The sequence below is a fragment of the Stegastes partitus genome, unplaced genomic scaffold, assembly GCF_000690725.1.
Source record: "Stegastes partitus isolate 25-593 unplaced genomic scaffold, Stegastes_partitus-1.0.2 Scaffold190, whole genome shotgun sequence".
Lineage (NCBI taxonomy): Eukaryota > Metazoa > Chordata > Actinopteri > Pomacentridae > Stegastes > Stegastes partitus.
The window spans coordinates 388,973-401,913 of record NW_007577921.1 but is presented as its reverse complement, the minus strand read 5'-3'; the positions used below and the strand labels follow the sequence as shown (position 1 = coordinate 401,913).

The 12,941-nt window shown below is 40.0% G+C and overlaps 2 protein-coding genes across 3 annotated transcripts; one reads left to right on the top strand and one right to left on the bottom strand.

Moving 5' to 3' along the window:
• Window positions 1-857: 857 nt before the first annotated feature.
• faima (Fas apoptotic inhibitory molecule a) lies at window positions 858-5,556 on the top strand. The gene is made up of 4 exons (XM_008280342.1): window positions 858-1,336; window positions 1,424-1,652; window positions 3,472-3,521; window positions 4,441-5,556. The coding sequence occupies exons 1-4, from the start codon at window positions 1,223-1,225 to the stop codon at window positions 4,588-4,590; spliced, it is 543 nt and encodes a 180-aa protein (XP_008278564.1). The 5' UTR covers window positions 858-1,222; the 3' UTR covers window positions 4,591-5,556.
• A 630-nt stretch (window positions 5,557-6,186) lies between these two features.
• parp9 (poly(ADP-ribose) polymerase family member 9) lies at window positions 6,187-12,891 on the bottom strand. 2 transcript variants are annotated; one of them, XM_008280343.1, is made up of 8 exons: window positions 12,788-12,891; window positions 10,494-11,393; window positions 10,026-10,241; window positions 9,297-9,512; window positions 8,896-8,965; window positions 7,895-8,376; window positions 7,478-7,637; window positions 6,187-6,840 (listed from the first exon to the last, which is right to left on the bottom strand). In XM_008280343.1, exons 1-8 carry the CDS (start codon window positions 12,791-12,793, stop codon window positions 6,566-6,568), a joined length of 2,325 nt encoding a protein of 774 aa, XP_008278565.1. In that variant the 5' UTR covers window positions 12,794-12,891; the 3' UTR covers window positions 6,187-6,565. The 2 variants fall into 2 exon arrangements, with proteins under 2 accessions (XP_008278565.1, XP_008278566.1); XM_008280344.1 differs by having other exon boundaries at window positions 7,895-8,373.
• Window positions 12,892-12,941: the final 50 nt, after the last annotated feature.

The window sequence follows — 12,941 nt, the reverse complement described above, 5'->3', positions numbered from 1 at the left end:
TAATACAGTCAGTCACAGCTTTTGTGACCCTTGTTCTATCTCATATGCGATTTTAAATATGCAATAAATGCTTGTTTGAAGCAATTTCTATCCTAACGTCTCTCTTTACATTAGAATATAGACCAGTTAATATGTTGATGGTGTCTCATATGGCACGTTTTCACATTTTAAATTTGTTATTAATCAGAAATTTAACTCTCCAAATTCATGCAGCATTGTGTTGTCATCGTATGTTCAAAATAACAGACAGGATTGCACAATGATTGGTAGTGTATATGTGGCTTTGGCACAATCAGACTTAATAAACAGTAAATTGTTTCTAACTTTCTGACGTTAGTTGTGATTGAAGCTAATTTAGTCCTAATTATGTGATGATATGAGAAATGCTCATATGTGGGATGAACTAGTTTCCTCTCAGGTGGTAATAATCCATCATGTGTTTGAAATCTGTCACACAATTAATATTGAACTGAAGCTTTACAAAAAAAAATGTCATAAATCGCAATATTTGTTTTGAAAATATGTGAAAATTAGACATTCATGGCATTTCCTGACTCATCTCTTTATCTGGCTATCTACAGATGTTATGTTTACATGCTTAATGTGTTCATTGTGTTTATCCTGCAACATGCTGTATATACTCACACTGTATAAAACAGGCTTTTACTGCTTCTCTTGCACTTCTTGTTAGATATAAAACTGCATTTTGCTGTTTAAATACTCTGCAATGACAATCAAGTTGAATCTAATGTAATATTTTTCCACAATCGAGATAACAAATGTAGGGAAAATATTATGTAAATGTCAGATTTATTAACTTTTTCAAGTAAAAGGAGTTTTATCACGAAAGATTCCAAGGGTTGTTAACTGAATCCACACTCAAGAGGCAGTTTTGTTGACCCAAGAGTTCAGGCATTGGCAGCTGTTATTTTGAAGGGTAATCCTTGTCACCGGAAGTCTTGCCGTCAGTAACAGCGGTAACTTACCATGTTATCATCAGCCATGTTTTTAGCATCTCACATTAAGCGCTCTGCTTACCGCTCCTAGACAGTCGTGTGTGTTGGTGGAGGCACTGTTAAACTCACACAGAAAAGTAACATTAGCTCTCATTTGTTTTTCACCAGCTAGCCTCGTTTATTGGCTGCCCCTCAGTGCACAGCGTTCAGTTATGCGCCATTTAATTCTCTAGCGTCTTTGCCTGTTGTCTCCAGCAGAAGTCAGCATGTCGAATGATCTGGCTGGTGTGTGGGAGGTGGCCCTGAGTGATGGAGTCCACAGGATAGAGTTTGAACACGGCACGACCACCGGGAAGAGGGTCATCTCCGTGGATGGGAAGGTGGGCATCCACAGTGTGTTGTCCTAAAGCTGGTACCAGTCACTTCCTCATCACAGGATTAGTTCATTTTTCTGATTTCACCTCCAGGAGATCCTCAGACGGGACTGGATGTTCAAGCTGGTGGGGAAGGAGACGTTCAGCGTGGGCCAGTCGGACACCAAAGCCACCATCAACATCGACGCAGTCAGCGGTTTCGCGTACGAGTACACCTTGGAGATCAACGGGAAGAGCCTGAAGAAGTACATGGAGAACAGGTCAAAGGTCACCAGCACCTGGGTGCTCAACCTGGACGGCATCGACTGCAGAGTGGTGCTGGGTGAGCTCCTCCGTGTTACTGTGTCGGTGACAGTCTAGTCATATTGAAGAAAAAAGAAATACAGTGAAGGCAAATGTATTTAAACACATGACCCAAAAAGCATCCCAGCAAGTAGTTACAGATGATGGCGATGGCCGGATGGATGGATGTTTGTTTCTATACATATACAAATACACAAAGACAGACTAAAAATATAGTTACAGGTCAAATCAAAATGTCAGCACATGCACATTGCGTAAAAGTAGGCTGACTGTGCTTCATGGTATTTAAACTAAAACTAAACTAAAGGGAAGACATTCAAAATAACCAAGTAATGTAACAGAGGTTGGTTTAAAAGTTCATTTTTTTTTAATCCCCTTTGTTCTTACAACAATTTCCCTGAGGTTTGCACCAAAGGGATCTATAAAGTTCTATTCTTTTCTTGGTGTGGTGGTATGGAGGCCAAAAGAATGGAATTATATCACTTCTAGGATGAAAGGTCATGCAGTAGAGTTAGGAGTGGTGATTTCACATGAGCCGAGGTGCTTTGACACCCATGTTAGAGATTTTTTGCGATATAAATAATGCAGCCGCACTGTGAGTTGATTAGGATGAGAGCATCTATTGTTAAAGAGATTCCACCTGTGTCATCTCCGGCTGTACTTGTTCATTCTTACAATCGATCCCGCTAGACATTGAATCAATCTTCTGCACAGCGCAATTTATGCCTCTTCAGATCTGCCTTCTAATATTGTGCCGGAGGCTGAGGCTAAGCTCTTTAACTGCTTTAATCCCCACGCCGTCTTCGGCCACCTCTGTCCACTGGCCAAGATAATCCTTCTTATAATTGCGCTGCTGACAGTTGATCAGGTGGCACACAGCCTAAACCGCACACAGGAACTGCTGCACATTGTTTGCAGTGGTTATCTATAGATCTCAGCAGTAAAACAAAGTGGCAGAAATGTGAGTGTGGTTTCGAGTAGTGCTTTCTCACACTGCAGACAATCTGTTCACTTTAAACTCAAGAACATGCCGACACTAAAACCACCAGCTCCTCCTCTTTTGCGGTTTTAGAGAGATCTTTATCAGTGTTTTTATCAGTCGAGCTGGATTGGACATGTGACTAAAATCAATTCAAACTTTGTAAACAATTTCAAGTTCTCACAAGTCTTAACATCAACTCAGTGTTGCCTGTTTGTCTTTAGAGGAGTAAATATCCTCCAGGGGTAGTCGTGACCAGTCAAAGTGATACTTGTGATATTTAAATGAACCTTTCAGCCAAATCAGAGTCTTGAACTTGAGAAGCAGGACAATATTTAGCAGGGTATTCATTTTAAGGTGTCAAAGGCGATTCAATTTGATGAGTTTTATTTGTTTTATTTGTTTGTGAATAAAAAAAACATGTCAACATGCAAATTTTCTCAAAATCAAGCACTTGAATGTTCTGAGAACATTTTCTTCTCATTGTGTTTTGTTTTAACAAGACTTTGAGGTCTTTGTAGCAGTTGCATAGTTTGATTTTTTAGTTTTTATCATGCATGTCAAAGCTGAATAGATATTGTGTATATATTTGCTATTTTTAGGAGACGTAGTCATCAAGGAAAGTCCTGCAAGTAATTCAAGACAGAGAACAGACTCCAGTCAGGGCAACGTTATTGTGCTTGTTCTGGGAAACCATGTGATTATCAGACAAACTGAAACCAAAACCGAACAGTAATATCAACAAACAACAACTCACACTGCAGCTTGTGTAACAACTGTTTGTCACACCATAAAACTTTTTATTGGCCAACATTTGCTGATTAATTTATTCAGCATCTTTCTGTTTACTTTCTTCCAGAGAAAGACACAATGGATGTGTGGTGTAACGGAGAGAGGATCGAGACTGCGGTAAGTTAACACTGGTTTGTTGGGAAATATCCTCATTTCACGAGAGCAGATATGAACTTTTTCTGCACCATTGATGCTGCAAGTTGTTTTCTGGACAGAAGCCTTTTACCTCAGTATGTGTGAGTAGATGACAGTGATGGGCGTGGTTGAATGAATGTGGTCTGTCAGTAGGTTGATCAGGGCACAAGACAGACATGCAGAACTAAGAACTTAACTTGTTTTTACTGCATGACAATAAATCGTTTGAATAAAAGATGCATTACTTATTTAAGAATGTACGAGGTGCGTCAGAAAAGTTTCAGGACTGGTGTCACAAAAGTTATATTTCAAATCCAAACTACAAACTACAAATTAATCCCCCTGGAGTCTAGGACACTTTCCCAGCCTTCTCTGCCACGCCTGGAAGGATTCTTCTGGGATCCTCCACAGCTCCGTCGTCACAGCCATCTTGATGTCATCCACGTCTTCAAAACGGGTCCCCTTGATGACCCCCTTGAGCTTGGGGAAGAGGAAGGGAGGTTGGGAGGTTGCTCCAGCACAGCGATGTTTTTCTCAGCCATGAACTGTGGGATGCTCAGGGCATTGTGAGCAGGCGCGTTGTCATGGTGAAGCAGCCACGCCTTGTCCTGCCACAACTCTTGCCTCTTCTCAAACAAAGCAAACGCCGCAGGATCTCTTTGTAGACGTGCTGGTTGATCATCTGAAGGTGAAAACTCATAGTTTGTAGTTTGGGTTTGAAATATATCTTTTGCGACACCAGTCCTGGAACTTTTCTGCATTATCCATCCTGTTAACCAAAAGTAACTGCTAAAGCTTGAAAAAACAAAACCCTGTAGTTCTACATTTTCTGCATATAGAGAAGCACAAGAGCAAATAATACTGCTGTGTTTGTCCACACTTTTCTGATCTGCACCCGCAGGGGGAGTTTGTGGATGACGGCACAGAGACGCACTTTACACTCGGAGACCACAACTGCTGTGTGAAAGCGGTGAGCAGCGGGAAGAGACGAGACGGGATCATTCACACGCTGCTCGTAGACGGGACAGAGATAGCTGAATGCACAGAGTGACGTTTGCATTCGTGTGAGAGTGGAAATCAGGTTTTGTGTTTGCATCTGTGAAACTGAGTGCGGGCGTGGATAAAGGACTGTAATTTAAAGCTGTGGGAGTCAGGGACCAGCTGACAGAAACAATAAGTCGGTGGCCATACTTTGCAGGGTTTCTTAGCCACACATTGGTGACGGTTGTCCTGTAGTTAGTGTAGAAAGAGTAGAAGACAGGACCTGCAGTCTGAACAGCTTTAGAAGAGAAAGCCATAAATGTCAGTCACAAAAAAAAAAAAGATTTACTGTCTCAAAATGTTCACACTGGGAAAAAAAATAACTGGGACTTTATACTGATAGAAACAGGACCAACCTCTGTTATATTACTTACATAGAAGTCCAGATGTGCCACATTTATCTACTCAGCACGTTGTTAGCGCGGGCAGCTGCTGTTGAGGTTTTTACCGTCTCAGATGTCATTATGATGAGAACTGCCAGCCACTTTACAAACAGCCCGCCCTCCTGACAAACCCCGGCCTCTCTGCTCGTCACGCCAGCTTTCTTTTATACGTCAATATCGCGCCGTAGGAAGTTTCACACACCAGGGTACGAGATTATTCCTTGAATGTAGCGTCACTCCAGCGCGCACCGGAGCGATTCCTTGTTTATGTCGACGTGTTAAATGGTCTTCGTCGGTATTACAGTTCCGTGTAATTAGCTTACTGCTGTAGGTGTGTCAAAACATTTGAGGGTGCTTTGTCTACAAGTTATTAGCTGTAACAGTTACATAGACAATCATTCCCATGTGACAATATTGCCAGTGATAAATACACAAATACATGCTGATATCCAGTCGTACTTTCTCTTGTGTTTAGAGGTGTGCTTTTCTTTTTTTTTTTTTTTCATTTTAAGGTCAGATATTATGGTTACACATATTTTTGTAAAGTAATGGTTACAAATTAAAGACGGGACATTTCCCTGATGTATCTCAAACGTCTCTCACTGTTTCTTGAGTTAAATTCCACTTAGGTGGCAACCAAAATGGCAACCGAGTAGACCTGATCCTCTGTTGACAGAAACACGGCTCCAGTAAACAGACGATGAGTTGGGTTTTGAGTTCCTTGTGACACAATTCCTAAAGTTCAAAGGTGATGAACTTTGATGCTCAGTAGATGGTTTCTAGCAGTTGTTATTGTATCATTATGATTAAGAGGGACTTGGTTTTATGTATTTTTATATGTCATGTATAAAAACTTACATGTTTCATTTTGTAAAAACGTAAATTGTATTTAGTTTTATTAAAGCTACGTAGCTGATCGGGTTTTGTTGTGTTGTTGAGATTCAAATGTACTTTATTAGTTGGCAAAGTTGGGTACATGTAAGGGCTGTGGTCTGTTCCGTCAAGCATCTTTTCCATTTTTTAAGTAGTGAGAGTTGAGACTTAATTACAAACATATAAAATGATTAATTTCATTGGAGTTGATAATCCTCGTGTAAGATACATTTTACAACTATTACATTCCTTTTGTTGTGGCGCAGTGCACATCCCTGTTCCCAAAACCTTTGCATCTGTTAGATCAGGAATCACATTTGATTCTTTTTCCAAACAAAATGAAACCAGTGAATGATTTGTTGCTTTAATGGTGTTTAGAGATTTAACATGGTGTGGTGCCCCTCAACACATGACATACACAAATGGACAAAGTGTAATATTGCTGCTATAAGACAGCACATCTTTAAAGCTGGATCATTGATTGATATACAAATGATTAAGCCACTCCTCGCAGTACTAGTGCTGCTATATAACGCAGCTCAATCATCCCAAAAGAAACTAGAAATTCAAGTTACTGCTGTAGTTATGCAAATTTCAACTAAAAGAAAAATAAAGCTGACATGTTTATAGTTTTACGATACTGATGTCCATTAATGGTTTTACTGCAAACTGTAATTTCTAATAGTAAATATGTTTGCCAGGGATGTACTCAGGGTTGTTTAGAAAAATCTAAACCCTCTTACAGATGATAATGTACCTGGGCAGAGCTTGATAGCCGCTAAATATGACGGAGACATCAGACCCTCCAGTCACACTGTCATACAAAATGCTGGGATCCGTCCCCACAGTGGGTGGCACAATGAGATCTCTTCTCCCAGTGGTGGAGTTCCCCTTCAGCACGTCGGCCTCCACAAAGTACAGATACTCCTCATTCCTCGCCTTCCACATGGTCATGGCCCTCTTCACTTTATCAGTGAAGTAGATGCCCTCGCCATATGCTGGGTCTACATAAAGAGGAAGATTATTAAGCATAGATTGTTACTACATCCCTTCTCACTTGGATGTTATGCTGGTTACAAATTAAAGGAAAAAAACCTGTTGACCCCTACAATGAGGGGATCCAGTGGCTTTGTTACGCTCTGGTTATGGTTTGGGTTATTTTTGCTTAGAGGAAAGGGTCACTGCAAATCAATGCAAAGTTGCTCTGAGTGATCACCTTTATCATACGATGAAACATTCTTATCACGATGGACAGTGGTTTCTTACAAGAGGATGGTTTGAGGATTATGAAAATGATGCGAATCATACACTATGGTTTGCAATCTAACCAAACACCTGTAAGATTTTTGACTGATACATTAGACCGCCCTCTCCACCACTATCGTCCAAACACCAAATGAGGGAACAGCCATCGTAAGAACGGTGTTCATTCCTCCAGTAGAGTTCCAGGTACTTTTGGAAGCGATGCCAAGGAGCACTAAAGCTGTTCTTGCAGCACAAGTTGCCCCAACACGCTGCTAAGACCCTTTATGTTGGTTTTTCCTGTAATTGGTCACCTGTCTGCATGTGTTAGCCTTTCATATTATATCCAACGACATCAGTAAATTATCATTAATGCTGTTTGTGGCATCATTAACATACCTTCAGGTGGTGCATACTCTGCATGGAATCCAATATGGCTGACCATTTCACAGAACTGTGCAGGTATGCGTTGCAACATTCTTTGAGAAGTGCGGCAGTCCAGCTGCTTTTTCTTGAGTTCAAACAGCAGCTTCAGCGCAGAGTTCTCCACCTTGTCCACCTAAAAGTAAAGTATGCCACTTGTCATGCACTGCCTCAAAACAAGACACAGACTTTTACATAAATTCATTTCAACATTTCCCAGTTTGAGAAAAGACTGTGTCCCCTTTGAAACTACTTTTCGATTAGATGCAGCATCATTCATTTCTATTCATGAAACCACATGAAGACATCAAAAATTAAACTGTAATATAAACCAAATTACAAAGCCAGTGTCCTACGACAACTTTAAGCATGCTACATTTGTACATACTGTACCTTTGTGATCCTCAGCCCCACATTTTTGAAGGCAGTCACTTTGTCTGCAAACTCTTTGCTTTCACGTTTAACCGTCTCTCTTTCAAAGAACACTTTACCAGCTGTCAAAGTTTGCAATTCAGACTCTTCCTCCGAGACAAACTTCTTCTGGACGGTGCAGAGCATGGCCTCCACCTGCAACGCAGCAACTGCAACATCTTCAGAATTCCCGATTATAGTTATGCATGCATGACCGTTGGCAAGAAACTCCTCAATGAGAACACCCTTTTTCTTCAGACGAGCCAGCTGCCGATATTCTGTCTCACTTAAGTGCTGGATGAAGTTGTTGTAGATTTCAACAGTACCGGAGTTGACGAGCAGGTGAGTGAGCCATTTCTCAGCCTCGCGTGTTGATTCATCAGAGAGGCCAGTCAGGCTGATCTGTGGAGATGGAGTTTTGCTGGTGGGCAGATCATCTCTGTGTGGTGATGCTGCTGCTGCTGCTTAAAAAAAAAAGACATAACAACAGAATCACTGTGGCAAGATAATTATAAACAATTATTTTTAATTATATCTGAAACAAGGTTAGTTGAATTATAGTTGTTTTTTTTTTCTACAGATCATTTGTTTTACCGAATGCAATGGAGGCTCCAACAACAGTAAGCTACAGCTAAGCTTTCTATATGTTTTTAAGAGTGTATTATATTTTAAAGAAATCTGTTCTTTCAGGACATACGCATTACCAATACACGTAAAAGTCTTAATACTTTACAAGGTCTATTCTGGTGTTTTTTCACATTTTTAAAAATTGAATTACCAATTCACTTATTTATGAATGAATTAATGTGTTGCCAGAACATCATACAAAAGCTCCAAAATAAAAAAATAAAAAAACAGTGGTTGCAACACTAAATCTTTTACAGATGATTTTTTTTTACTGTCTGTTGGCCTCCATGCTTCACACAGTGTTATCTGCCACCATCTGGTGTCTGAACTGAACTGGACGGAAATATTGTTGTTACCAGGTGTAGGGCTGTGATGAGAGGCTGGTGAGAGATTTTGCTGAAGAAATCCTATTTGTTCCTCAAAAGCCTGGAAAGAGAAGGTTATTAATTAATACACACACACACACACACACATATATATATATATATATATATATATATATATATATATATATATATATATATTCTTCATATGAGACAATTAACAAAGCATAAATGGCATTTTCCTTAGTTAGGGAGCACTAGCAGCCAAACTTGTTCAACTGGACAAATCAGCATTTCTCAGTAGGTGTGAGGAGTGTTTCACGCCACAGTAAATACATAACCACATTCCATCTAACAGATACACAAATATCTATGAAACTTATTTATGACATTACAGCTTTAGTAAAATCATGACTGAATTTCTGAAATACAACCTGAAATGTGTCATAGTCAGAAGGAAATATGACAAAGTAAACTTCCATCTTCTTTCGACACGTTTGGGCGAAGGTAATCACTGCCTTTAACATGATGGAGGCAGATTCTTCTTTAGTAAAGCGAAGGGCTCCAGTGCCGATGGCAGGAAAAGCGATGGACTGGTGTTGACTTTGCTCTGCTCTTTGTAAGCATTCCAATACTGACTTAAAAAGGATCTGAAATGAATCAATAGGTGGACAAAGACACAGACATACTTAAGCAACTTATAGATAGTAATACTTGTTGTCTGTATGGTATATATATTATTCTAAGCTTTCAATTGTGTCACTTTTTAAAATCATCTGCACAATCAGCTGTCATTGTCTTCAAAGAACTAACTCTTGAAATCTCCTATATATGTTTTTTTTTTTTTTTTTGATTTGACAAACTTAAATTGGATGTATTTATAGTTCTGGCCACAGCAGACTAGATCATTTTTTTAATTAAAGCCAGTATCATACAAATTTACAGTTTAAAAATTTGCTTTAGAATATGTTAGTATGCTTTAATGTTCAAAAAACAGCATATTTTTTCTGCTGCTTCTTACCTTCTGCCTAAAACTCTCTCTAAAACTTTAAGGAGGCCTGGACCTCAAACCAAGTGCTTTAGAGAGTTTGAAGTGACATTTTCTGTGGGAGAGAATAACTCCCTCTAGTGTGGATTTTGGGCTTTAAAACTGTATACTGTACCTTATTTGCTTTAGGGAGGTCCTTGTCAATGCAAAAAGTGTGATACACCTCTCGACATCGCAGCCCGTAGGATTTTGTCGGAATGGCATGTCCCATCATCTTAGCAAAACGCAGTTCGTCTTGCATTTTATGACCAGCTTTCTGTAATAAAACCTTGGAGATCTGACCCTGGCTTAGGTCTCTGTGTGGTGATGCAGTGTTTACAATGACATCTGTCTGAGGGGGCACAAAAAAGAACAGTGACTATGAAAGGATCAGAGCAACAATATAGATGATTGGCATCGATTTCGAAGCCTCCAAAAATCTAAACACCACATTGGATCACAAAAAACAGTTAGTGTAGAACACATATTAATATACTGTACAGTCAATAACAGTTCAAACAAGCAGCTGTTCACATCAGATGTCATAGAATAAGTTAAAAAAATCATTTTTACAAAACAGCGAAGACACATAGCCGATTCTTACCCGTTGTTCCTCTATATTTTCCCTCTTCACTTTCAGAACGACATTTCCAATCTGGACAGTCGGAGTTGAGGTTTTGGCAGCACTTCTGGTTCTGCTTGCTGTTGCCTGGCTGTAAAGCATGGGCTGATGTTGTTTGCCGAATATCTGACGGCACGCCCTCTCCATTTCCCTCACAGTGGGCTCGTCATGGTTCACAAGGAGGATTTTTGGAGGACGATGTGTTTGACGGGAAGACTTTTCATAGTAGCGTTTCACAGTTGACACTATGGTGTTTGCGCAGTCTGGCAGGGGGTAGTTGAACAGCCCAGAGCTAATAGCAGGAATGGCAACAGTCATGAAACCATGTTCTTCAACTTTGTCAAGAATGCTGCAGATGGTCGTCTTCAACAGCGGTTCAGCTTGTGTAACATCAGACATCGTTGGATTATACATCAGATGTGGACCCACTGCATGGATTATCTTCTTGCATGGTAGTGATCCAGGAGCACTGACAAATGTTTCTCCTGTTTTTAAGTCACCATGCTTGCTGATATAATCATAACTGTCCTTTTGGATTGTAGGACCACCTGCCTCAGACAGAGCTTGAGCAAGGCCACCACCATGATGAAGACTTGAATTGGCAGCATTCACAACGGCATCCACTGGGAAACTGGTGAGATCCGCCTTCCACACATCCACCTCAACACCGTTTGGCAGCGTGGCAGCAAACCTCTTCTCTGGGACAACGGTCGGCGATGCAATGCTCTGATGTTTCTCAAAGTCCACACCGTCAAAGGTGGCCACACATCCAAATTTGCTATTCAGTATATCGCTGAGAGCAGGTCCACTGCGTTTCACAATGTTCAGTGAGTGTCCATGAAGAGGAACATCTAATTTACTTTGCATGGTTTCTGAACGGATCTGTGGAAACACTGTGTGTCAGTAAATCATGTAACGACAAAAGCATCACATCTCAAACATCACAAATGGACCCAATGAGATTTATAATAAATAAAGACAACAACATCACGTGAGAATGAGTGAACACACCTTCATATGCTACAGAATACGTAGAGCTGACACCTATATTAGATCAGTTGTCAACTATTAAATTATAATATTCTCTGATTCCAGCTCTTTAAATTCAAATATTTTCTGCTTTCGTTACTCCTCTATCAGGGTGATCTGAATATCTGTGGATTGTGGAGAAAACAAGACCTTTGAGGAGACGTTTCATCGACAAAACAACTAAATCTAGAAAATAATTCTCTGTTTACATTACACTGAAAACAATCATTAGTTGTAGCCTCACGCAATTGTCATCAGTCAAACCACAACAGTATAGAGCCTATTAATAAATCAAAACATGGCCGCTGGGATTATTAATAGGTATAAATGCAGGTATTCACCAAATCATGATCCTTAATTGAGATTTGATCATTGCATACTTAAAACAGTCCCCTTAAGTCTGCAGCTCATAATTGACTGGCTCAGAATGCCAATGTATTGCAAACGTATACGTTATTGATCGCAGGACAAAGACTCCATCAGCTAAGGAGGAAATTAATCCCAGTGATGTGGACACTAATAATAATAATAATAATAATTGTCTGCTTTGGCACTCTTATCAGATGGAAAATAGCTTTTGTGGCCTTAAAAGGTGACCCACAGCACACTGGATTTCCATACACGTGTTGTTGTCCTTTCCACCCAGTAGAGGGCGACAGTGACATTCAATGTGGAAGGTAATGATACCATTCAGTAATCATTCACCTGCTTCAAAAGCACAAAGCAGGATGTGTTCCTGCACAGAGTTCCTGGGGTTAGACCATGCATATTATGTTGTTTGGCTGTTGACGCAGAAGTCATTCACTTTGCTTTTTGTAAAATGTAAAGTCTGAAAAATCATATTCAATAATTATATATTTCATGTTTTATTAGATTTTCCTGCAGTTCACTCAGTGGGTGTCTTTATATCGCACTGACCTGATTTGCACACGTTGCTGCCTAAATGCTGACAGTACAACTCAAAACCTGATTAAAATGAGGCAAAAAAAACTTCTGCGCGTATATAATTTAGTTGACACTTTATTTAACTCCGTTGTTAGTTTCTCAGTGCGCCATTTTTTTTTTTTAAATCTCGAGCGAGCCGATTCTGACGCACAACGTCCGCGAGACAACCACACAAGTCGCTGTATGCTAATTATTCGCGACAAAACCCTTTATTTATTATACGTTAACGCCGAAATTCGAGACAAACAAAGCGTACTTTCACCTTTAAAATGTAGGCTATAATGCAGAAACGAGATACTCACCGACATACCAACGGCTGGAAAGTACCGAGCTAAAGCAGAAAGCGAAAGAGTAAAGAGAAAGAAAAGGGGAGCGTTTCAAACCGCCTCACATCTGGGTGTTGGCCAAGTTTAACTCAATCCTACGTTCATACGACTTTGGAAACAAATGTCCTGC

Bases quoted from the DNA above. Each gene is read 5' to 3' on its own strand.
- faima (XM_008280342.1), top strand. From the start codon at position 1,223: ATGTCGAATGATCTGGCTGGTGTGTGGGAGGTGGCCCTGAGTGATGGA. The intron at 1,337-1,423 runs GTGGGCATCCAC...TTTCACCTCCAG, and splicing joins TCATCTCCGTGGATGGGAAG to GAGATCCTCAGACGGGACTG. The intron at 3,522-4,440 runs GTAAGTTAACAC...CTGCACCCGCAG, and splicing joins GAGAGAGGATCGAGACTGCG to GGGGAGTTTGTGGATGACGG.
- parp9 (XM_008280343.1), bottom strand. The intron at 10,242-10,493 runs GTAAGAATCGGC...GTGCCCCCTCAG, and splicing joins AAAATATAGAGGAACAACGG to ACAGATGTCATTGTAAACAC. The intron at 8,966-9,296 runs GTTGTATTTCAG...TTCTCTTTCCAG, and splicing joins CTGACTATGACACATTTCAG to GCTTTTGAGGAACAAATAGG.